This window comes from Pelobates fuscus, chromosome 5 (genome assembly GCF_036172605.1).
Source record: "Pelobates fuscus isolate aPelFus1 chromosome 5, aPelFus1.pri, whole genome shotgun sequence".
Classification (NCBI taxonomy): domain Eukaryota; kingdom Metazoa; phylum Chordata; class Amphibia; order Anura; family Pelobatidae; genus Pelobates; species Pelobates fuscus.
The window spans coordinates 177,370,519-177,394,502 of record NC_086321.1 but is presented as its reverse complement, the minus strand read 5'-3'; the positions used below and the strand labels follow the sequence as shown (position 1 = coordinate 177,394,502).

General features: G+C 40.9%; 1 protein-coding gene across 1 annotated transcript in view; it reads right to left on the bottom strand.

The window, feature by feature from the left end:
* The window catches only part of SEC14L2 (SEC14 like lipid binding 2), a 56,041-nt gene extending 34,598 nt beyond the window's left edge, over positions 1-21,443 (bottom strand). Inside the window, exon 1 of the mRNA XM_063454765.1 lies at positions 21,277-21,443. Coding sequence (XP_063310835.1) covers positions 21,277-21,330 — 54 coding nt within the window. The 5' untranslated portion in view covers positions 21,331-21,443. The remainder of the gene's footprint in view (positions 1-21,276) is intronic.
* Positions 21,444-23,984: the final 2,541 nt, after the last annotated feature.

The following is a 23,984-nucleotide window of genomic DNA, read 5'->3' as shown; positions in this document are numbered from 1 at the left end:
ATTACTTTCGTTTTACCACGTTATGAGATATATACAATATTTACACATAGATACTGTCACTCTATATTCAACTGGATTATACAGGGGATACACAATACTAATCCCGAGGGTACCCTTAGTGGTATATTTACACGGTTATATAACATACTTCAGGCATATTTATTTATAATTTATATTTCACACACGGGATACACAATATTAACCCCGAGGTTAACCCCTTCTGGTCTACTTACATCGTATGATAGTACACTTCAGGCTTATTTTTTCACTCTTTTTATCTCTTAATCATTTTGATAATGCTGATAACACTACTTATAATTCATAATCTAAATGATGGAGGATGGATACGATGAAAACCCCTAAAAATAATTCTTTAATTTATAATTTACCCATTAAGTGTTTGCTTTCCTTTTGGACAAATTTTGAAGGATTTTTTTTTTTTTTGTTTTGTTTTTGTTGTTTCTTCTCCTTTTCTTTTCTCTTTTCCCCCCTGGAGTCCTTCCCCCTCTATATGTAGTTTTGCTACATTTACTCCGGAGACCTTATGGCCTCCACAGGATGCGGTAGAAATCTCTACCGATGGTATGCTATATTCTCGGGGCGGGTCAGCCCTATACCGGTCTGACCTTCCCGAAAATTAGGAATGAATGGATGTATGAATGTTATTCAGACTGAGACGGTGGAACCCCTAAACCTTGAAATCTGCTATCTTTGAGAGTACTGAGTTCTAATGTGCAGGGTTTAAATACGAATAAAAAGAGGAACAGGCTATATCATTCTTTAATTCAAGAAAAAATTCAAATAGCTTTTATTCAAGAGTCCCACTGGCTTATAAATTCTAGACAAACCTGGGGTGGAAATTTATACTCAAAAATCATCCATGCGTCTTTAACTGATAGGAAAAAAAGGGGTGTTGCAATCATTTTTAGGAATGACCTCAAATTGGAAGTTATTCACTGTGATCTAGACAAAGAGGCTAGATACATTATCTTAGTGTGTAATATCGACAATAAGCCATATACGCTCGTGAATTTGTATCTACCTAATCTAGACCCAATGACCACTTTCTCCCACTTAATGACCAAGATAGATAAAATATCTAAGGGTACTTTGGTTATCGCCGGAGACTTCAATTGTGTATTAAATCCTATTTTAGATAAAAAATCTCGGGTGCAGATTAATACAGATAAAAAAATATACAAACAAGCAAAAAGATTTAGCAATATATGTAAATTATACAACCTCTGTGACCCATGGCGTATATACAATCCCAATGAGAGAGATTATACTCATTTTTCTCACGTACATGGATCATTCTCTAGGATAGATCTATGTTTAACTAACCCTATTTCTTTAAAACTTATCCACAAAGTTAGAATTAAGCAAAATATCTGGGCAGATCATAGCTTCATTATTATGGACATAGGTACGGCTCCCTATCCGGGTATCACCACTTGGAGACTTAATAATTCACTAATTGAAAACGAGAAGAATAGAAATGATTTACTTTCTCTAATAACCCACTTCTTTGAGGAGAATTGCCCTCAGGATACTTCTTGTTCCACTAATTGGTGTACACAAAAAGCAGTAACAAGAGGTTACCTGATTAAAATGGGACATATTTTTAAAAAAAATAATGGACAATCCCTGGCAAATTTATATATTGAATTTTATAGGCTCTCTAATTTAGATAAACAACAATCCTCAGATGGAATAAGAACTTCATTAAAACAAATACAACATTTAATTAACTCTAAAGAAGAACAAAGAATTCAAATCAATATAAAAAAGTTAAAAGTGAACTACTATCACACGGGAAACAGAGCATCTAAAAATCTCACAAAACGATTACAAATTCACCAAGCGAGAAATAGGGTAGAAAAATTAATAGAAGGAAATAATACCTATACCACTCCAACTCAAATAGGAGAAAAATTTAACCAGTATTACACACAGTTGTACAACCTTGAGGATACCCCTCAACGCAGTGACGTTTTAAAATATCTGGGAAATATCCAGATTCCGACAGTCTCCCCGTCAGATCTAGCGTTACTTAACTTACCATTTACACAAGCAGAAGTTCAGCAACAAATTGAAAAGCTAGCATGGAATAAAACGCCTGGCCCTGATGGCTTTACGAACGCTTTCTACAAGCATATGATGCCAGTAGTGGTTAGTCCACTAACTGATTTGTTTAATGAGATTATCGAAAGAAAAATGGCACCTAATGAACTTCTCCAATCTAATATAATCCCTATTTTAAAGCCTAAAAAAGACCCCAATGATCCAAAAAATTACAGACCCATTGCTTTAATAAATGTTGACATGAAGATCTACTCTGCAATTATTGCAGCTAGAATAAACACTGTTATCGATAAACTGATCCATCGAGACCAAATTGGGTTTGTATCTGGACGTATGTCCTCTAACAATACTAGAAGAATAATTGACATATTGGACATGGCAAATAGATCTGATACTCCCCTCCTGACCCTGTCTCTAGATGCTGAGAAAGCGTTTGACAGGGTCGGGTGGGGATACCTTAGGGAGACACTGGCGTCATTTGGTTTCCAGGGTAGAATCTGTAATGCAATAATGGCATTGTACACTAACCCCTCTGCTAGGACAGTTGGTCCCAACATATTAGCAGGATGGTTCCCACTCCGAAACGGTACCAGACAGGGATGTCCATTATCCCCACTTTTATATATCTTAACTCTGGAACCTTTGGCTATCGCTATAAGAAAAAACTATAACATCAAAGGATTCCCCATTGCACATACTGAACTAAAAATATCCCTATATGCGGATGATGCTCTGATATCGTTGACCGCCCCAGAATTTTCTTTGCCTTTTCTAATGCAAGAAATAGAATCTTATAGTATTGTTTCTAATTTTAAGCTTAATATCTCCAAATCTATCGCCATGTATACTAACCTATCACAGAAAGTGGTTAAGACATTATCTGATCAATATAATTTTATATGGTCTAATAAGCAAATAGAATATCTTGGGATCACTATCCCAGTAAAAACTGAGGATATAATGGAGATCAATATCCTCAGACTGATCAAAGAAATGAATTACAAATTACAAAAATGGAAAAACCTGGAGACTACCTGGATCGGCAGAATTAATATCATAAACTCATATATACTGCCAAAATGGTCCTATTTATTCTCCATGGTACCCATGAAAATTCCTAAGGCTTGGTTAAATCTGATCCAATCGTATATTTCCAACTTCATATGGAAAAATAAAAAACCGAGAATCAGTTCTAAACTTCTGTCCAATAGAATAACGAAGGGGGGCTTAAACTTTCCTAATATTATCACAAGTTATTATGCAAACATGATAAGACATATATTTTGTCTTCAAGACCCACAATTCGTAGATGAACCTTGGTACATTTTGGAGTCACTGGTAGTCAAGCCCAATAAAGCAGAATTGTTGATGTGGAAAGAACTACCGGATAAATCTCAATTTTTTACGCAGATTAAATCTCATATACTTAGCCAATCGTTAAACATATGGCAAGAAATTAAAATATTGTTGGGATATGTAAACAAGATACCGAAGACTTGTTCTTTGGCGGTAATTGAGCAGAACGTAACTGACTTATCTCTCAATACCTGGTTTGAACATGGTATAAATATTGTTTCGGATATCATGATAGACAATAGATTAACATCATTCCAACAGATTGTAGATACTTACAAATTACCATCTAGAGAAATCTTTACGTATTTAAGGATTAAACACTATTTACACTCTTCTCTTATTTGTGATAAATCTACAATTTCTAACTTAATGGAAATTATATTTTGTAATAGTACGAAGAAAAAAGTAGTATCATTAGCGAATGTCTTGCTAAAAGAAATAGGTCAAAAACCTATAAAGATCATAGATTACTGGCAAAAAGAACTGGACATATCAATTTCAAACAATCAATGGTGTTCTTCTATCTCTTACCTAACAAAATTTATACACGGAATAAATTTGGTAGAATGCCATTTCAAATTAATATACAAATGGTATTATACCCCATCTAGATTATCTAAAATGTATCCTCATTCACAGAATTTATGTTGGAGATGTGGGTCGTCTGTTGGGACATATATACACACGTGGTGGGAATGCCCGATTGTAAAAACATTATGGACATGGACTTTTGATATTCTGTATGAGTTGTCTCATAAACGATTGGAACAAAAGCCAGCTGTAGCGATTTTACATTATAATTGGAATTTGGACACACAAAAAACTAAATGCATAGCATCTCATTGCTTTGTGGCTGCCAAAATAATAATTGCCAGAAACTGGAAAACATCTATTCCCTTCCAAAAAAGACATCTTATAAGTCAAATTAAATTACAACTCTTGATGGAAAACAACCTTATTAATAACACATTGAGCTCAACCCTTAAAAAAGGTATATACAAATTATGGTTGGACAAACTAATATCAATTTATGAATGAAATAGGTCTGCTTCCTACTATTGCTTATCCATAATACCAATGGAGAAAATAGGAGTATTTGTATTGAATCCCTCTGATCTAACCCTAGGTAAGACTTTTGATGTTCACCCTATGTAATATAGCCTCACCGTTTAATAAATCCCTGCCCATTTTGTAACAACAATAAGGTCAAATTATATGTTTTCTTTTCTCTCTCTCCCATAATTGACGATAACCAATCAGGTTGGATCTACCCCTCAGTCTGACAGTATGAATGAATGTGTGTGCAAGATGTATTTATTTTTTAGTAATATAGTCACACGATGATCTTAGACCCTCATCTACTGATATTTATATTACAATAAGACAACACATTTAAGATTTGAACACGATGTAAACTAAAAACATAATATACAAATGGTGTTGATATGGTTAAAGATCCCTATGTAATGTATTGTTAGACTGTATAAAAATAAAATTCTTAAATAAAGATGATTATAAAAAAAAAAAAAAAAAAAAAAACTGCAATTATTACATTCTCAGGGTTAAGGGTGATGGGCGTTTGCACCCAGACCACTTCAACGAGCTGAAGTGGTCTGGGTGCCTACAGTGTCCCTTAATTGTCTCAACGTATTCAGCTGAGAGAAGACAATGAGAGAAAAGGTATGACATAAGGACACGTGACACACTCCTAAGTGTATGTCAAAACAGAATTTAAGACTATTAACAAAATCTTAAAGTCTAGATGGTTTCTAAAGGAACAACACAAGCACCATAACCACTAAAGTGAACTGTAGTGGTTATGGTGCTTGTATTGTTTCTTTAAAAAGGTAGGCTTACTGAGGAAAATTAATTACACAGACGAAAAAAAAAGAAAACCCACACATCATAAATTACTATAAACTACCCTGCACACTGTAGCTACATTTGTGCATACCTGGAGTACTGTCTTTACCCCCCCCCCTCCTCCCCCCCCACCACGATTTTACACTAGACATCCCTGAGTTCACTTCCACTCCTGGAATGTAGACTAACTGGTCTCACCAGTTCTCTAAATTTTACACATCTCTTCCTGGGGATGATATCTTAGGGGAGGTTGTCACCCAGGCAAACATTTACACCATGCAGTAACTGGCACAAAATCACGAGAGTCCCATCACCAAAAAAGGGAGCTGGTACCCTACCAGTAATGCTTATTACCACAGATGTAACTAGAAACCACAGGGCCCTGTGTGAAAGCTGCCGTGGGGCCCCCCAACACGTTTACCCCCCCCAATAAGCTACCCTCCCATAAGTTGCCCCCACACACATGCAGACAAACAGATACACATGCAGACACACACATATACAGAGACAAACACATACACACATACAAAAAACACACACACACACACACACAAACACATACAAAAGACACATACATAGAAACACACATAGAGAGACATACAGACATACAAACACACACAGGCAAACAGACACACACACAGACACACATACATACATACAAACACAGAGACATATACATACATACATACATAAAAAACAAACACATATACAAAAATGTTTTAGTCACCCTCCTGTTTCCTACCTTTAAGGTGCAGGAGGGTGACTTCCTTGGGGTTCAGTGGCTAAGCCTGATGGGAGTCAGAGTTCCCAATCTGACTCCCTCCTCTTCCTCCCGCACGGCTCCCGGTGTAAGCTGGGAGGAGTGACCAGGGCAGTTACTTCCTCCTGGCTCTGACCTCATCACAGGGGGCCCAGTCGCGCTGTTAAAATGCCACAGCACTGACTGGGTCCCCTGGAAATTAATTTCCATCGGGTGGCCTTAAGAGTTCTACTGTGCGGGCCAGAGCCGCAAAACATTGCAGCAGACACCACGGTCACAGGGGTCCGCAGTTACACCACCACAATTAGTTCAAACTAGCAAAGAAAAATCATTGCATGATGAGGTTCAAAATATGCCTTTTGAAATACTCTGGGGTGTCTTCTTTAACTCCTTAAGGACCGCTGACGTACTAGGTATGCCTGGAAAATAAAAAAAAAGATTACTTACCCGATAACCGCCGTTCCCCTGCTGGCGATCGGTGTTGCTCCTAGTCTGGGGGGACTGCCTGACAGCCCACACAGTCCCCCTTTGGCAAATTAGGTCCCCAAGGGCCATGTGATCGCCCTGAAAAGGGGGTCACATGGCCACAGTAGGTTTCTGTGTATCTGCCCTATACATAATTACATAAATAATTTCATAAATATATATATATATATATATATATATATATATATATATATATATAAATTCTACGTGCATTATTTATGTAATATTTTTACATACCGTATATACTCGAGTATAAGTCGAGTTTTTCAGCACATTTTTTGTGCGGAAAAACCCTCACTCGACTTATACTCGAGTTAATGTCTGTATTATGGCAACTTACATTGCCATAATACAGACAAGGACCGCCGGGCTCATTACAAGCCCGGCGGTCCTGTTGGGGGGCTGGCAGAGAGCATTAACTTACCTTCCTGCAGCTCCTGTCAGCTCCCTTCTCCTCCGTGCAGCTCCTCTGTCAGCTCCCACTGTAAGTCTCGCGAGAGCCGCGGGGTCACCGCGGCTCTCGCGGGACTTACAGTGGGAGCTGACAGAGGAGCTGCACGGAGGAGAAGGGAGCTGACAGGAGCTGCAGGAAGGTAAGTAACCGCTCACTGTCAGCCCCCCCTCCTACACAGCCCATACACTGGACCACCAGGGAGTGAGAGCCCCCCTCCCTGGCAAGCTAACAAGCAGGGAGGGGGGACGAAAATTAAATCAAATATTAAAAAAATACAATGGGGCGGAGTCTGACCGCCGAGGCGAGCAGACGTGAAGGGAAGGGGCTCCTGACGGGCAAGTGTAAAAACGGGCAAAACCGACAGCTGTACAGCCCATAGACCCCCCCAAAGTGTGCTACCCACGTCGGGGACACACCAAGGAACCGGGGGACACCCTCCTGAAGCCGAACGGGGCATACAGCCCAATAATCTACTTGAGGCCTGCGGGAGATGGAGTCGGGGAGAGGCGGCCGCTCTCTCCGGAGCCGTGCACCCCAGCACTCACAAATAGCCACTGAACCCCCCCCCCCTATGGACCGGTGGGGGTCATCCCGGTCCCCACAAGGCAAGCGGACAAGAGACGGCAATCGAGCATGCTAACTTGGCAGACACACGAGTCAGGCGGGGCGCGCCCAAAATGGCCGCCCAAGACGGATCACGGAGGAGACCCACGAGCATTCATACACTGCCTTCCTCCTTGGAGACCCTGGACTGGCTGTGCTCAGCCTTCCATAAACTTCTATGCGGCAGGGGTATACCCTATCTTCACGCAGCGCGGGCGGTGGCCGGGTGGATTCGACCGGTGACCCGCAGGCGCTATTATGGAGACCCACTGCAGATATCCCGCTCACAGAGAATACAAGCGGCTCCCGCAGGGGAGAAACTCACACAGAGGAAGCGCACTGGATCCCGCACATCACCCCAACATAAGCTAAAGCAGCAGCAAAGCTACCGACACGCAAGACCTACCTATGTCCATCGCTGCAGACTTCCGACGCCCTTATCTTCCACAACCCGCGGGCCTCACCAGACCCACACACCGAGTTTGAATCACAGAGGTCCGGAACATCTCTCTGCCCGGCTGAACCTCGGGAAACACCGCCACCCGCCGGATGCCTGGCACTCAGCCGCAAACAAGCTTTGGTCACCCCAGGTGCCAGGAACTCACAAGGTCAGCGAGTGGCTCCCGGAAGGGATTGGATAAGCCCAGGCACTGGCTCAGGGTCCGTCAGGCACACCAAGATGAAGCGAGACTCCCCCACCTGGCTTCTTTATACAAGACCTGCTCCCTACATTCTTGCTGAACGTAATGTACTGACTGTTGAACAGCCAACATATCTCCCCTATGCAGCATCTCTAGCGTTGTTACCTACGCCCAAACCGTGCAACAAGTGCCTTTAACATGAACGCTCTCCTCCCCATCTAAGCATTGCTTTATGTCTTAATAGCCTAACATGTCTCACAACAAAATGCCAATGTTACACGTATTGATTAGCGTTTGATCTCCCTCATTAATGTTTTTGTATTCGCTTGACCATACCCGCTTTAGCATAAGCAGCAACTACACTTTTTTTATCTTTAAGCTTGCTTAATTTTCTATATACTGTACCTCAAATTACTATAAGCGAAGTCATGCCTCTTGGTTTATTCAACACAAAAAAAATAAAAATTAGGCATTGTCTAGCAGGAAATGTAATTAACGCTGTATGAACCCTAACTTGTATACCACTACTGCATTTCCCCTCTCTTTGTTCTGTACCCCACTGCATATGCCTTAATAAAAGAAAGATTGACAAAAAAAAAAAATACAATAAAAAATATTAAAATAAAAAAAAACTTAAAATATTAAAATAAAATAAAAAACGTAAAATATTAAAATAAAAAATTTATAATAAAAATGCCCTCCTCCCACCCAGTACACACACACACACACACACACACTCTGCATTCTACACACACTCTGCATTATATACACACACACACTCATACAAACAATCTGCATTCTACACACACTCATACAAACACACACTCTGCATTATATACACACACACTCATACAAACAATCTGCATTCTACACACACATACAAACACACACTCTGCATTATATACACACACTCATACAAACAATCTGCATTCTACACACACTCATACAAACACACACTCTGTATTATATACACACACACTCATACAAACAATCTGCATTCTACACACACATACAAACACACACTCTGCATTATATACACACACACTCATACAAACAATCTGCATTCTACACACACTCATACAAACACACACACTCTGCATTATATACACACACACGCATACAAACAATCTGGATTCTACACACACTCATACAAACACACACACTGCATTATATACACACAGTGTGTGCATATATAATGCAGAGTGTGTGTGTGTTTGTATAAGTGTGTGTGTAGAATGCAGATTGTTTGCATGAGTGTGTGTGTGTATAATGCAGAGTGTGTTTGTATGAGTGTGTATATAGTTCTAAAAATCACAGAATTTCATAGCCCCAAGTTTTACCCTCGACTTATCCACGAGGCATAGCATATTTCACAATTGTTGGTCACAAAACTGCCCTCGACTTATACATGAGATCGACTTATACACGAGTATATACGGTAATTAAGTAATTGTATTGATTCCAATTTGAGGGACCTGCCTGACAACCCAGTCCGAAAGTCAAGAGAATTTAATTGCTAGCACTGAATTTAACCCTGTAACTTTCCATGACACCCTAAAACCTGTACACGAGGGGTACTGTTTTACTCGGGAGACTTTGCTGAACACTAATATTAGTGTTTTAAAACAGTAGAACATATCACAGCGATGATATGGTCAGTAAAATTTAAATTTTTTGCATTTTTCACACACAAACTGCACTTTCACTGATGATATCATTGATGTGATACATTTTATTGTTTTGAAACACTAATATTTGTGTTCAGCGAAGTAACAGTACCCCCCATGTACAAAATTTATAGTGTTTTTGAAAGTTACAGAGTGAAATATAAGGCTTGGTTTTTCCATTTTTTCACATTAAAATTTGCCAGATTGGTTGTGTTGCCTTTGAGAGCGTATGGTAGCCCAGGAATGAGAATTACCCCCATGATGGCAAACTATTTGCAAAAGAAGACAACCCAAGATATTGCAAATGGGGTATGTTCAGTCATTTTAGTAGTCACCTAGTCACAAACACTGGCCAAAGTTAGCGTTCATAATTGTTTTTTGCATTTTTAACACACAAACAAATATAAATGCTAACTTTGGCCAGTGTTTGTGACTAAGCGGCTACTAATAAAGACTGGACATTCCCCATATTGAATCCCATGTGTTGTCTACTTTAAAAAAATATGTACATGTGAGGTGTGATTCAGAGGTTTATGACAGATAACAGTGTTACAATGTCACTATTGCTAAATTTTAAAAATGTATATATTTTGAAACAGCAATGTCCTACTTGTACTTATAGCCCTATAACTTGCACAAAAAAAAAACAAAAAAAAAAAACTAAGAACATGTCCACATTGGGTATTTCTATACTGAGGACAAACTTTAGAAATTTAGCACAGGTGTTTTTTGGCGGTTGTAGATGCGTAACAGATTTTGGGGGGTCAAAGTTAGAAAAAGTGTTTTTTTAAAACATTTTCAGCATATTTTATAATTTTGTTTATAGTAAAATTATGGTATCTTCAGAAAAAAACATTAAATGGCAAGAAAAACAGTTTTATCCCAGTGGTACATATCAAATGCTCAAAATACCCAGCAAAAATGCAATGTATTTAAAAAAGCATTTTTCCCCCATTACAAACGTTGACATAAAGTGGTGGATAAAATGTTGGCAAGTTAAGGCACAATATAGGCCTTTCTGGGGTTATTTGAACAATCAAACTTCAATAATGCCCCAAAATGAGACATAGGCCCATCAAATTAATCTATGAAAATTCTAACCATATAAACTGAAATATCCTGCCTTATATGGCATTGCAGCTTCACAGGATAGTGGCAAAGGCATACAACAGGGTATCGTTGTACTCACCAGATGTAGCTGAAAATATGGAGTTTTGTACAGGAATAACACATATCAGCTTTACAAAATACACATTAGAAAAACAAAAAAAACGTATTTGTCTGTATGTAAAAACAAAAAAAAGGACAATATTTAGCAGAGATTGGCCGTGAAATGGCCACATAAAAAGTGTCAAAATACCCTTGTATAAAGAGCCTATGATGTCTATTTTTATAAATATACACTTTTGTGTGCCAATTTTATTTTCTGTGATGACTATTAAGCTTACTAGACACACATACAAATTTCTAAAATTGTTCAACATTGAAATTTTATTAACTCCTTGTATTTTGTGACCTGTAACTATTAAAGTCAACTGGACTCCTAGACATATTATGTACTCTGTAAATCAGGACAAATAAATACATTTATTTGCACATATTTATTATGCACATATTATGCACACATTATTATTGCAAAAACTGTAATAACTATTTTTTCCCATTTTTTGTGTGCATATTTGTAGTAAATGAGAATTTCTGTATGTATATGTCACATTAGATTAAAGCCCTTTTTGTCCTTGAAAAACGGTTTATAATATTTGTTGGTGCAATAAATGGGAAAAATGCAAATTGCAGTTGAACACAAACAGCAAAAAATGCACAGGCTTCTGAAGCTGTGTCCTTAATAGTTAAATTTAAGCTTTATTAACTATGTAAGCTTATGTTTAGAACCAGATCAGCAATGGTAAAAGGTGAAATATGAGAATAATATCTCTCCATCCTTATTACAAAAACCCTGTAACCCATGTCCCAGTGCCAGGTGTGTGATGGCACAGAGGTTATAAACACAGTGACCTTAGCAGTCAAGGTCTCTTCTTTGCTCAACCAGCCTGATTAGATAATCAGTTGTATTAATACTTGGATAACATCCAACATTTGGCTGCCTTCCTATTCTCTCTGCCTGACAGAATGGGAGCACCAACCTATTCACTTCACAACACAAAACAACTATGTGATAGGGTGAGGAATTAATATAAAAACTCAGAAACTAAATCGAGTCCCCCCCTTTCTTTTTACTTTTTGTCTTCTTCCTCTCTCCCTCCTTCTTTCCTCTGTCTCTCCCACTCTCTCACATCCTTTCATGTCATTCTCATCCTCCTACCCCCACCGCTCTTCCTGAACCTCACGCGAACCCTACATCCCTATCCCCCCCACCCATCCCACCTACGTTAACTAAACACCACTACAACCGCAATAGCTTACTGAAAGCCCAACCACGACCAAACAAAGATGACCCTATTGCTGAAACCCAAGGTGTTGAATACCACACACCCATAACCAAATTGGAGGCACACAAATTAAAGGACCACTATAGTGCCAGGAAAACAAACTCGTTTTCCTGACACTATAGTGTTAATAGGTCCACCCCACTCTCACGGCCCCCCTCCCGCCGGGCTCAAGAGGTTAAAGGACCACTCTAGTGCCAGGAAAGCATACTCGTTTTCCTGGCACTAGAGTGCCCTGAGGGTGCCCCCACCCTCAGGGACCCCCTCCCGCCCGGCTCTGGAAAGGGGAAAAGGGTTAAAACTTACCTTTCTCCAGCGCTGGGCTCCCTCAGCGCTGGGGACTGTTCTCCCTCTTCCAACGTCATCCGCCGAATGCGCATGCGCGGCACGAGCCACACGTGCATTCAATCAGTCCATAGGAAAGCATTTCTCAATGCTTTCCTATGGACGGCAGCATCTTCTCACTGTGAAAATCACAGTGAGAATCGTGGAAGCACCTCTAGCGGCTGTCAATGAGACAGCCACTAGAGGCTGGATTAACCCTAATGTAAACTTAGCAGTTCCCCTTCACTTTCTTTCCACGAATAGTGTGTTTTTACTACTCATTAATTTCTTTTTTTTGTAACATTTTAAAACCTTAATAAAAATAATTTGATAAGAAAATCGATGCACAGTATACATGATAGATGCTATAACTTACGATCCAAGTTTTTCCCTCTCTGTTTACCACCTATGTGTAAAAACACGTATAAATAAAGATTGTCAAAAAAATAAATAAAAAGGGAACTACATCGAGGCTTGATAGCCTTCCTACCTATCCTGCCTTTTAATACTTAAAGGGGCAGTTAACGCATGATAACAACTTCATCTAAATGAAGTTCTTTAGGTGCCAGGAGGTCCCTGGGCACATTCTTACCTTCTGGGGATAAAATGTTCTTAAAAAGGTTCTGGAAAAGGCAAGTTTATTTCCAAGCCAGGTGTGTGAATAAGAAGTCACTGATTGGCTCTCAGTAGTATCTGTATTGTTCCTTTAACTCTATTCTAAATTATGCTGCATAACAGGAGTTCAAGGGGTAGAAAACTTGTGATGCGTTTGTACCTTATTTTTTAGCATTTTTTTCTTCTTACTGTATATACATATTACCATCATCAAAACCAAGAGAATAATTATCTAATTAAAGACTTTAATTCCGTATATAATGTATGCATCCCATACTCTATCATTTACAATATACCATCATATAATTAACAAACTATGGTGATTGGTATGCCTTATGTCAGACACATCTAGCTGACAGTTACCACTTATTAGCAATCAGATGTGTCAACATCATTCTGCAGCATCCTCCAGCATCTGCCAGTGTACTGATCTCCACCACCAAACCACTGTCTAAACCAACCACTAATTTGGTTTCCATTGCCGATTAAAACACCACTATAGGGTCAGGATCACAAACGTATATTTCTGACCCTATAGTGTTAAAACCACCATCTAGCCTCCCGGCCACCCCTTGCCTCTCTAGATATACTAAAATCTTACTTGTATTCAAGTCTGCAGCTGCTACCTCTGCCCCTGTCTGCTGACATCATCAGAAGTGGTGGTCTGAGCTAATCACAATACTTTCCCATACGATTGGCAGATCAGGGGACGAGCCAGCACAAGTCAAACACAGCCTTTGCCAATCAGCATCGCCAATCAGCATCTCCTCATAGAGATGAATTGAATCAATGCATCTCTATGAGGAAAATTCATTGTCTGCGTGCAGAGGGTGGAGACACTGAATGGCAGTGCTGCACATTAGGCAGGACTGCTTAAGGAAGCACCTCTAGCAGCAATCTGAGGAGTGGCCAGTGAAGTTATCACTAGGCTGTAATGTAAACACTGCATTTTCTCTGAAAATAATGTGTTTACAGCAAAAAGGCTGAAGGGAATGATTCTACTCACCAGAACAAATGCTATGAGCTGTAGTTGTTCTGGTGACTATAGTGTCCCTTTAACTTCTTCCCTCTCACACCAACTGAACCCCCAGTTAAAACTCACACATCAACACTAAAAAAGTTTATAAATCTACTTACCACATTGGCTTACTTTGACTAAGTAGAAAATGAAGAAAGCTAGCCACATGTATTTTATGCAACTAAAACCTTGCCCAACACTTAAGTTTGTGCAAATAAATAAACCAGCACAGGTGTGCACAGTACATTACATTATGGTGTGCACCCAGAGAATACTGTCATTTAATCTTTAGCTACCAAATGCTAATTTTAAAAAAAACAAAAAAAACCCCATAGTTTTCACATAAACATTTAACCCCTTAAGGACCAAACCTCTGGAATAAAAGGGAATAATGACATGTCACACATGTCCTGTGTCCTTAAGGGGTTAAGGGACACTTAAGTCACCAGAACAACTACAGCTTAATGTAGTTGTTCTGGTGAGTATCATCAGTCTGTGCAGACTTTTTGCTGTAAACACTGCCTTTTCTAGTGTTTACATTACTGCCTAGGGACACCTCCAGTGGCAGTCACTCAGACGGCCACTAGAGGTGCTTACTGGGTCATTGTTGCACAACATGCTGCACTGATGTTCAATGTCTCCCCGCTCTGCATGGAGGCGCTAAACTTTTCCCATAGAGATGCACGGAGTCTCTATGCTGATTCGCACAGAGCAGCGTTTTTGCCGCACAGGCGCGATAGCCTCCAAATGCTTTCCTATAGAAAAAAATTGGATTGGCTGAGATCATCAAGTTTGATGATCTCAGCCATGGAAGAAGAGTGTGGGCATCCAAAAGCGGACAAGCTCAGTGCTGGAAAATTGCCAGTAAATCATCTTTTTAATTGGAGGTAAGGGGCCTGGGGGCCTAAAGAGCTATTTAGACCTAGAGTGTCAGGAATACACGTTTGTATCCCTGACACTATACTGTTCCTTTAAACATAAAAAATTGCCCAAACTCGCAAAAGTGGTAACAGAGAACAAAATAGCAACAGTGACAATGAGCCTGAATACAAACCTTGCTCACACCTATAAGAACCAGATTTTGTTAATTCATTTTGAAATTACCAGGAGTCTGAGTTATAGGTTTGAAAGGGGTAGAGATTTATCAAATTGTTGTGAAAATAGTGAAAAATACTAAAGTGGTGAAGTCACCATGGAAACCAGCGGAACCTGCAGATACATTCCATTGATGGCTCCTCTCTTTTACATCTTTGCACAAGTTTTTGGAACACTTTCATAAATCAGCCCCAAAGTGTAAATCAACGGCGTAAATGCAGAAAGTTGTAAAGACTTTCCAGGGATACTTTGTGGCAAGTATGCATACAAATATCCATAGACACACAAACACCAATACATGCGCAATGACACACAGATAAATACATATCAATAGATACCAACACACACACTGAAACACGCACAGAAATAAAGAGAACACATATTTCCCTGAAGTAGCTGCAATGCCTGAACCCACAGTAGTTCTGCAGATGAAATGCAGGACAGGTCCAAGAACACATTATTGCTGGGACATTAGCCCAAGGCATAGGACTAACATGGCAAATGTAGAACATTTGGCAAATATTCAATGGCTGTATTGCAAGAGTGCTTCAGCCAACGGAATACATGATCAACTTGGGGTGCACCACAGTAGACTTGGTGTCATACTGACCTTGTGGAATCCGATCGGGGGGACCGCCTGGCAACCCAGGAAGTCACCCATCAGTCAATCGGTTGTGATCAGAGTGATCGCAGTGAAAGCCTGTCACCGCAATCACTGATACAAAGCAGACAACTTGGCGAGCAAAAATAATGCAGACTGGTGCATGAGAAGAGACAGTATAGGTTCGGGGAGTTTTCGGGCTGTGCATGTGAATTAAAAAAGACACAGCAGTGCCAGGTTACAGGTAGATGCATGTACGGACAGTCTGTCTGGAGACTAGACCAGCAGTGTGCGCGTTGAAGTGCCATGTGGCATGAGAGTGAGGGGCATTAAGCTTGAACTGGTGAACACGCCAACAAAGATGTATGAGTGGGCTTATGCTGCCCCCTTTTGTCTGTGAAGTGGTGTTGGCTAGGATGTGGGACCCTGAGTAGGGGAATAGTAAATATGTGTACTATGTCTGCCGTGGTAAATCTTATAGTTAGCGTAAATGAAGATCTGTATGGTAGTAAAGCATAACAAGTTTTAAGCAATGCAAGAAAAAACTAAACAGAAGCCTGTAAAGTAAGGCTGAATGTGTGACCGTCCTCAGGTTGTAGTTGCCGCATACAAGTCCATCAGGGGGTTCCGTGGGATGAACGGGGTGACTGCTGCCGGATTCCATGTATGTGGAGCTCTGAGAGCGGTGGTTTGGCCTTTACTGCTCAGACTGTCTTGCGGCAGCCCCAGGTCACGTAGCAATCCTGTTGCGTCCTGAAGGTCTTGAAGCGGGTATGTGGAATCTCCGTGCATGACTAGGAGTGTGCGAGATAGGCGCCAGCGGTAGGCCAGGGTACTGTTTGAGAGATCCTGGTAAAAAGCTAGTGACATGTTCTCGAATTGGTATAGGGACATCCCCTTAAGGGCCGCGAGGACTGCCGCTTTGTTGGCCCCAGATCTGAAGTGTCTCTCGGGACAGCTGCCGGGGCCTTAGCCGGTTTGGGGAGTCGGAATAGGCCGTCCAGAACTATAGCTTTAGCCTGTCGCAACTGCATAAGGGCGACCATGAGTCTCCTCAAGAAGTGCGGTAGCTCGGCGTCTGGGACTTCCTCCGAGATCCCTCTAACTTTTAGATTGTTCCGGCGTCGGATATCTTCTTGTGCCGCGAAGCGGCGTTCATACGTTTGGTTCGGCTTTTGCAGTTCTCGGACCTCCTGCTGCAGTGAGTCCATGCGCCGTGTGCCTGTGTGGGAGGCTTCCTCCAGCACTACGATGCAGCCTGTCAGGCCCTGTAGGCCTCTGCTGTTCGTGGCTATATCCGCCTGAAGGGTGGCTTTCAGATCTGCCAGGAGCTCTTTGAGCACAGCGGTGGTAACAGGAGCCGAGTCAGGTGCCGTCGGAGCCGGCTTCGGCATCAATGTTGCAGGTAAGACTTCTTCTTCACCGTCCATGGACAGCTCATCGGAAAAATCCGAGCAACCTCCCGAGAGGGCGGCCATTTTAGGTCCGCACGCGCCCTGCGCCTGCCTCCACAATTCACCAATATTCATCCCCATGCTTGGTCTATCGGGCTTGGTTTTTTTTGATTTGCGACCCATGTCTCCTGGGCTAGCTGGTGATGCTCCCCGAGTCCAGATAGTGGCGGATTCGGCTTAAAAAAAAACGGTTTTCAGCTGCATTAAGCTCGGAGCTGCAATAGCTTGCGACCAGTTGCTTCAGTGGCTAAGCTCCGACTCGCATGTTTAAACTTATGGCTGCGCGAACTAATTTGCACGCCAGCCAATATTTCACTGCCACTAATTCTCACTATAGCAGGATTAATATGAGTCACCGCACAGACAACACTGAAACACAGAGGTTTTGGGCGCTTATGCTAGTAATGGGAATTGTGAAAAAATACAGTATTAGGAGTTACTGGCATGGTACCCCATCGTAGCTACCCCTATTTTCAGGGTATTATGAAGTGGAATAATTATCAACAGCTTCTCTTTTTCCTCCATTTCAATGATAACACCCATTGCCCCCCTAGAAATGACTCCCAGTATGACTGCCTACACAAAATTAGGTCCCTAATTGATCACTTGTCAAAAACCTTTTCAGAAAATTACACCTCTGACCAAATATCTGCGCAGTCGAGTCCCTTTTGAAATTCAAGGAAGACTTTTACATTGCACCAAAGTGGGCTCGCTATGGAATAAAATTTAATACGTTGTGTGAATGCAACACTGGGTATACCTGGGCATTTTGCATTTTTTGCAGGAAAAAATTATCAATTAGATCCACCAGGCTGCCCTGATTCTATGGGAGCAAACGGCAACATTTTATAGATTCTCTTCCTCCTGTCAATAAATAAGGGATATCATCTATGGCTAGATCCTTTTATGGCAGCATAGATTTATTTAAAAATGTATTTTACTTTGATACCGCAGTCTGTGGCACAGCACGGAAGAACCGGAAAGGTTTCCCTAAAAAGCTGACCCCTGGCAAAAATAGCAAAGAATCCCCACCACAGCCACCAAAAAGTCACCCCAGACAAAGTGTAGCATCTGCTACAAAATAGTAGTTAGGAAAGACTCTACACCAAGCATGTCAAACTCAAAGTCTAGCACGGGCCACATAAACAAGGTTTAAGTTCATGTGGGCTGCAAAAAAAAAAAAACTTCAATTTTCATAGAAACTTAGGTTTATTTTGAAAAGTACAGTATAAAAAAAAAACAGCATCCCCCTCTACTAAACCACAGCACCCCCTCTAGTAAATCCCAGTCGTCGTCCCTTTCCCCATTTACTAAATCCCATTCCTCCCCCTCTACTAAATCCCAGTACCCCCCTCTAGCCAACAAGCAGACTGCACTCACATTGCCGCTTCCAGTATGCGACTCCGGAGTCCGTCCTCTGGTATACCCCAAATGGCACCGTCCGCACCCTGTGCCAAATTGATCTTCCCTCTACTTCTTGTAGCCTGACTGACATGCAAAGAACTCACTTCAAATCAGAGCCCCGTGCAAATAGTCCTTTTTGTAGTTTACTTGCTAGGCTGCATGGGTTTTATACTTTTCTAATGTAACAGTGCTCTAGTGGGAGTAGAGTTAGGGCATCACAGAGTTTCTTCAAGCAGTATTGACAGTTGGATAGCTTTCCAGCCCAGACAGTGGTATGGGTGCGGAAGAGGCGACCGATCTCTCCCCCCATAGTTCCCTGGAACCGGAGTCTGAAACTACTGCACACCTTCTGATATCCTCCCCCCTCTGCTTTTGAGAGATATCCTGCACAAACAGTATACTCACTACAGATATAGAGACCTCAGTGAGCAACCATAAGGGGCACCATCCTCCCTAATATGGCGGATGCCGTAAGCCTTCGAACTCACATGGTCTGCCATCTTGTACTATGACCAACCTGGACAGGATATGTGCTGTCTTTTGGGCCAAGCTTAACAAGGGAATGCAGCCCTGAATACCTGCAAAGCAAACAAATTCTGTGCCTTCACCTCAGGGTGTCTCACGTGCCGTGGACAGTTGTGCGGGATGGCAGTTGCTGACGGTACTCCATAGTTTTGGCACCATCAGGGCCTGCTTCACAGGTTTTGTTTTGGTTCAGAACTGTTGTCTCCGTCCTACTCTGCAATCTTGCAAAGTGCTGGCATTATAGCTAGTGCTGTAACTGCCTATTTCTGGACATAGTGAACAGTTCAAGTTTAGATCATGTAGGCCAGGTAGTTTAGGTAGGGTCAAGTAGAGAGCATTTTTTACTGTTTTTTTTGCAGCAAAAATGACACGAAAATCTGATAATCAGATTTTTCAAGCTCCTGCAACACTATAGTTATATATAGGCAACAGTTTTGGCAGGCTATACCTTTTCCCTCAGCTTATCCGGACAAGCATCCCACGCTCCCAATTATCTGTCGTACACTTTAAGTCAAGGGGCAAGGTTGCCTCCAATTTTGGGGGTGGAAATAGATGCAACAATAACAATATGGCTCTCAGGGCAGATTGTTTTGGTTTAGGCTTGGTTTTAAAGTTAATTTAAGGCTTATTCAATTTTGGTTATATTATTATTGGAATGGGTGTGCATGTCTTTATTTTTTGTAATTGCTACAATACGTTATATATTGTCCATGCAATGGACATGCTAAGAAGATTGGAAAAAAAAGTTGTCATCAAGAACATTAACTAAAATATATATCATTATTAGGGATTGACTGATATAATTTTTCCAGAGCCGATGACAATAATCGGTCACCTTTCTGGCCAACTGCTAATAACTGGTGCTGATATTCTGTACATTTAAAGTTTTGGGAAACTAACATAATTCTACACAAATCTGGCATTAACTGAACATGATAACATCAGTCACACTCCTATCGCTCTCAGGCAGCCAGTACATGCTGGGATCAGTGAGATCCGAGCACGTACAGTGCAGTTACTGATAGCATGATTGCTGACAGCAATCACGCTTCTATCACTCTGTCAGCCAGCCCAGTAGATTATTCACGATCTCACCTGCCTGCTTTCAGCTGAGCTTCACATGCAGGGACACAGAGAAAGTGGTGACATGATGTCACGACGTGGCGCTCCATTGGCTGGTGGCTAGAGAGGTGCATAAGACTGCGTGTGGTGACTGGGAGAAGTGAGTAAGTTATCTGTGATATTGGTAAATTACAAGGCCAATACCAAATATCGGTAAAATGCTGAATATTGGCTCTAATAATCGATGGGACCGATAATCGGTCTATCCCTAATTCTAATGCTTATATGTTGTAGGTCTCTGGTCATAAAGAATCAATGACATCGCTAGGAATATCTGATCTGTATGCATTAATAAAGTTTTTGTTGCTGGTTGTAGCTAAGATACAACATCCCTGGTGTCAGTACCTTGGCTCACATTTATAATGCCACCTTATAAAGGATATTCTCTGATACTTAATATGGGGCTTGGAATCATTACATCTTGTCAATGAATGTGGTGGTTTAATTAAGAGTTATTAATTTACAGAAATAAATTAGATAAATGAGTGTCTGTGTAATTCAGAGTACTGTATGTAATGTTGATAGTGAAAGGGTTACATAAAAATTGCTGTGTAATCTGCAGACAGCTAAGAGGATGCTCTGGTTTAGTACAGCCAGTGTGTCTATTTTGATGGAGGAGTAATAGTGCAGTGTTTGTGCAATCTGCCCAGGGAATGGTGACATGTAACAGGGAGTACAGTGTGTTCAGGGAAGGACTTCACACAATGATGCTGTGTCTCAGGGTAGTGATGCTGTGCATTCTGAGTCATGGCTCACCTTCTCCAGGGCCTCCTGCTGCTTGGGGCTCAGGTCACCCACTCTGCCACTCATTCTGGAACCTGGGCTTGTGTCCCCCTCTTCTGCCTCTGACCACTCTGTCAGCCTGGGTGGGTGTGCTTCTGTGTCTGTCACACTGGCATCAGGCTTCCCCGTGCTATTATAGTACACTCTTGGTGTCTCCGCCTATTAAAGGGACAGCCCTCGTTATAAACCTTAAAGCTACACCGCCACTTAGCTACCATCGATTGAGTTGCAACATCACACTCAAACATTGTGCAATTACCTAGTGATCAAAGGTGTGGTGAGGTTAAACAGTCACTACAGGTTAGATTTTTTTTTTTACTTTACTTTATGTTTTGCATAATGTTAGAGCATAAAAATATGCAAAACGGTAAATTCAAAATAATAATAACTATTATGATTATGAGTCATGGCTCACCTTCTCCAGGGCCTCCTGCTGCTTGGGGCTCAGGTCACTCACTCTGCCACTCATTCTGGAACCTGGGCTTGTGTCCCCCTCTTCTGCCTCTGACCACTCTGTCAGCCTGGGTGGGTGTGGTAATTATGATTATTATTATTGTTATTATTGGCATTTATAGAGCGCCAACTTATTCTGCTGCACTTTGGGGAAAATTCAAAAAGAAATGAGACAAATACAAAATTTTACAGGAACAACAGGTTGTTGAGGACCCTTAATGAACTTACAATTTAAAATAAAAAATGATTTCATGTTTGAAATGCATACATTTGCTGCAAATCACAAGACTGTGCAGGATCTGCAGTGAGTTCTTGTCAAACCATGAAATTATGTCTGATCAGTCAGTTTACTTTCAATAGCACTGTTTTTTGTTGTTTTTTTTCTGTTTAATTATTCTATATTCTTTATTATGAATAAAGAATCAATAGCACTGTTGAGCTTATCCCATAAGCAGTGCTATTGGGACAGCATAGACATTTATTTTATTTATGTTACAGTTCTATATGCTGCTCTTATCTAGAGCGCTTTATATAGTTTATGCAAAAATAATTTTGTTCATTGTACAAAAAGGGGATGCATATTTAGACACATTGAAACAAAGGAAGAAGAGACATAATGGTTTCAAAATGTGGTTAAATTGTCAAATTTCTATTATAGACTCATATAATGCTAGCTAGCTCATACTATCAAGTACAGGTGGTCCTCATTTAGCGACCTACCTGTTTTATGACGGTTCGCACTTACGACCAGGCGTAAGTGCAAGCAGTCGTTGGGATTCCCTGCTCTGGTTCGCATGTCTATGTTCGAGGAAACTTCCCCGAACATAGACAAATGCACGAGAGCAGGAAATCCCTCTAATCTATGTCCACCCGCACCTCCCACGCCCCACCCTTCTGTCAGTCCCTACATTAGCGTCCTGTAAGATATAGGACTCAATTTAAAATTCTGGTTCTTGCTTTCAAATCTCTACACAATGCTGCTCCCACCTATCTATCCTCCCTAATACACAAGTATGTCCCGTCTAGGCCCTTAAGCTATGCTGAAGACTTATGTCTTTCGTCTGTCTGTACTCCCACCTCTGATGCTCGCCTTCAAGATTTCTCGAAGGCTGCACTGTTCCTGTGGAACTCCCTTCCCTCCTCCGTTAGATGCTCACCCAGTCTCCACTCCTTTAAAAAAATCATAAATACCCACTTCTTCATAAAAGCGTATCAATTAAACTGTTAATAGCTCCCAGCTGATTCCTCTCTTGCAACTGTCACTAGTCTAATACTATCTTTACCTTTTGTGTCATTTTACCCCACTCCCTCTAGCATGTAAGCTCATTGAGCAGGGCCCTCAACCCCTCTGTTCCTGTGTGTCCAACTTGTCTGGTTACAACTAGATGTTTGTACGTCCACCCATTGTAAAGCGCTGCAGAATTTGTTGGCGCCCTATTAATAATAACAACATAATAACTTTTTGATTAGAAAAAATCTTAGCATATAATTTGTTTGAAGTAAGGGAGGCATAGCTTGGATATATATATATATATATATATATATATATATATATATATATATATATCATGACAAAGTAATTTTTTTGTGTATAGCTTGTTTTGCAGACAAACATAATAATTAAAATTATGTAAATTTACACAATTTATACTTTTCATTAATTTGTTCATCCTTTCTAAAATATATTTGTGACATGAATGCCCACATACAATAAATACAGTTAAATCATATATTTCTAAAATAAAAGATATGTAAAACCATTACTAATAGTGAAATGGTTTAGACCAGGGGTAGGCAACCTACGGCACTAGTGCCATGTGCGGCACTCGAGGTGTCTTTGCACGGCACCCAAGGCTGTTGGAGCCAAACAGGCACTGGCTATCAGGAGTCCCAATAAAACTTCAGATATCTGCTAATACGAAGAGGTGGTGAAGGAATTTATGCATTGCAGCACATAGAGGACGTGATCTCAGATCACTTCCTCCCGGCACTTGTGAATAGGAATCCACACTGTAGTAGAGCAACCTGCAGCTGCTGTTGAAGCTCCTGTCCTTGACCTGTACCTGGCCAGCCTGGTCCCCACTGGAACCCAGGGAAGCCACCCACACTGCTAGATATACACAGAAATGCATAATAACCCTCCCCTCATACAAATAATAACAGCCCACAAACAAATATACACACAATCCCCACAAACGCAACACCACTAACAATCCACATACATGCAC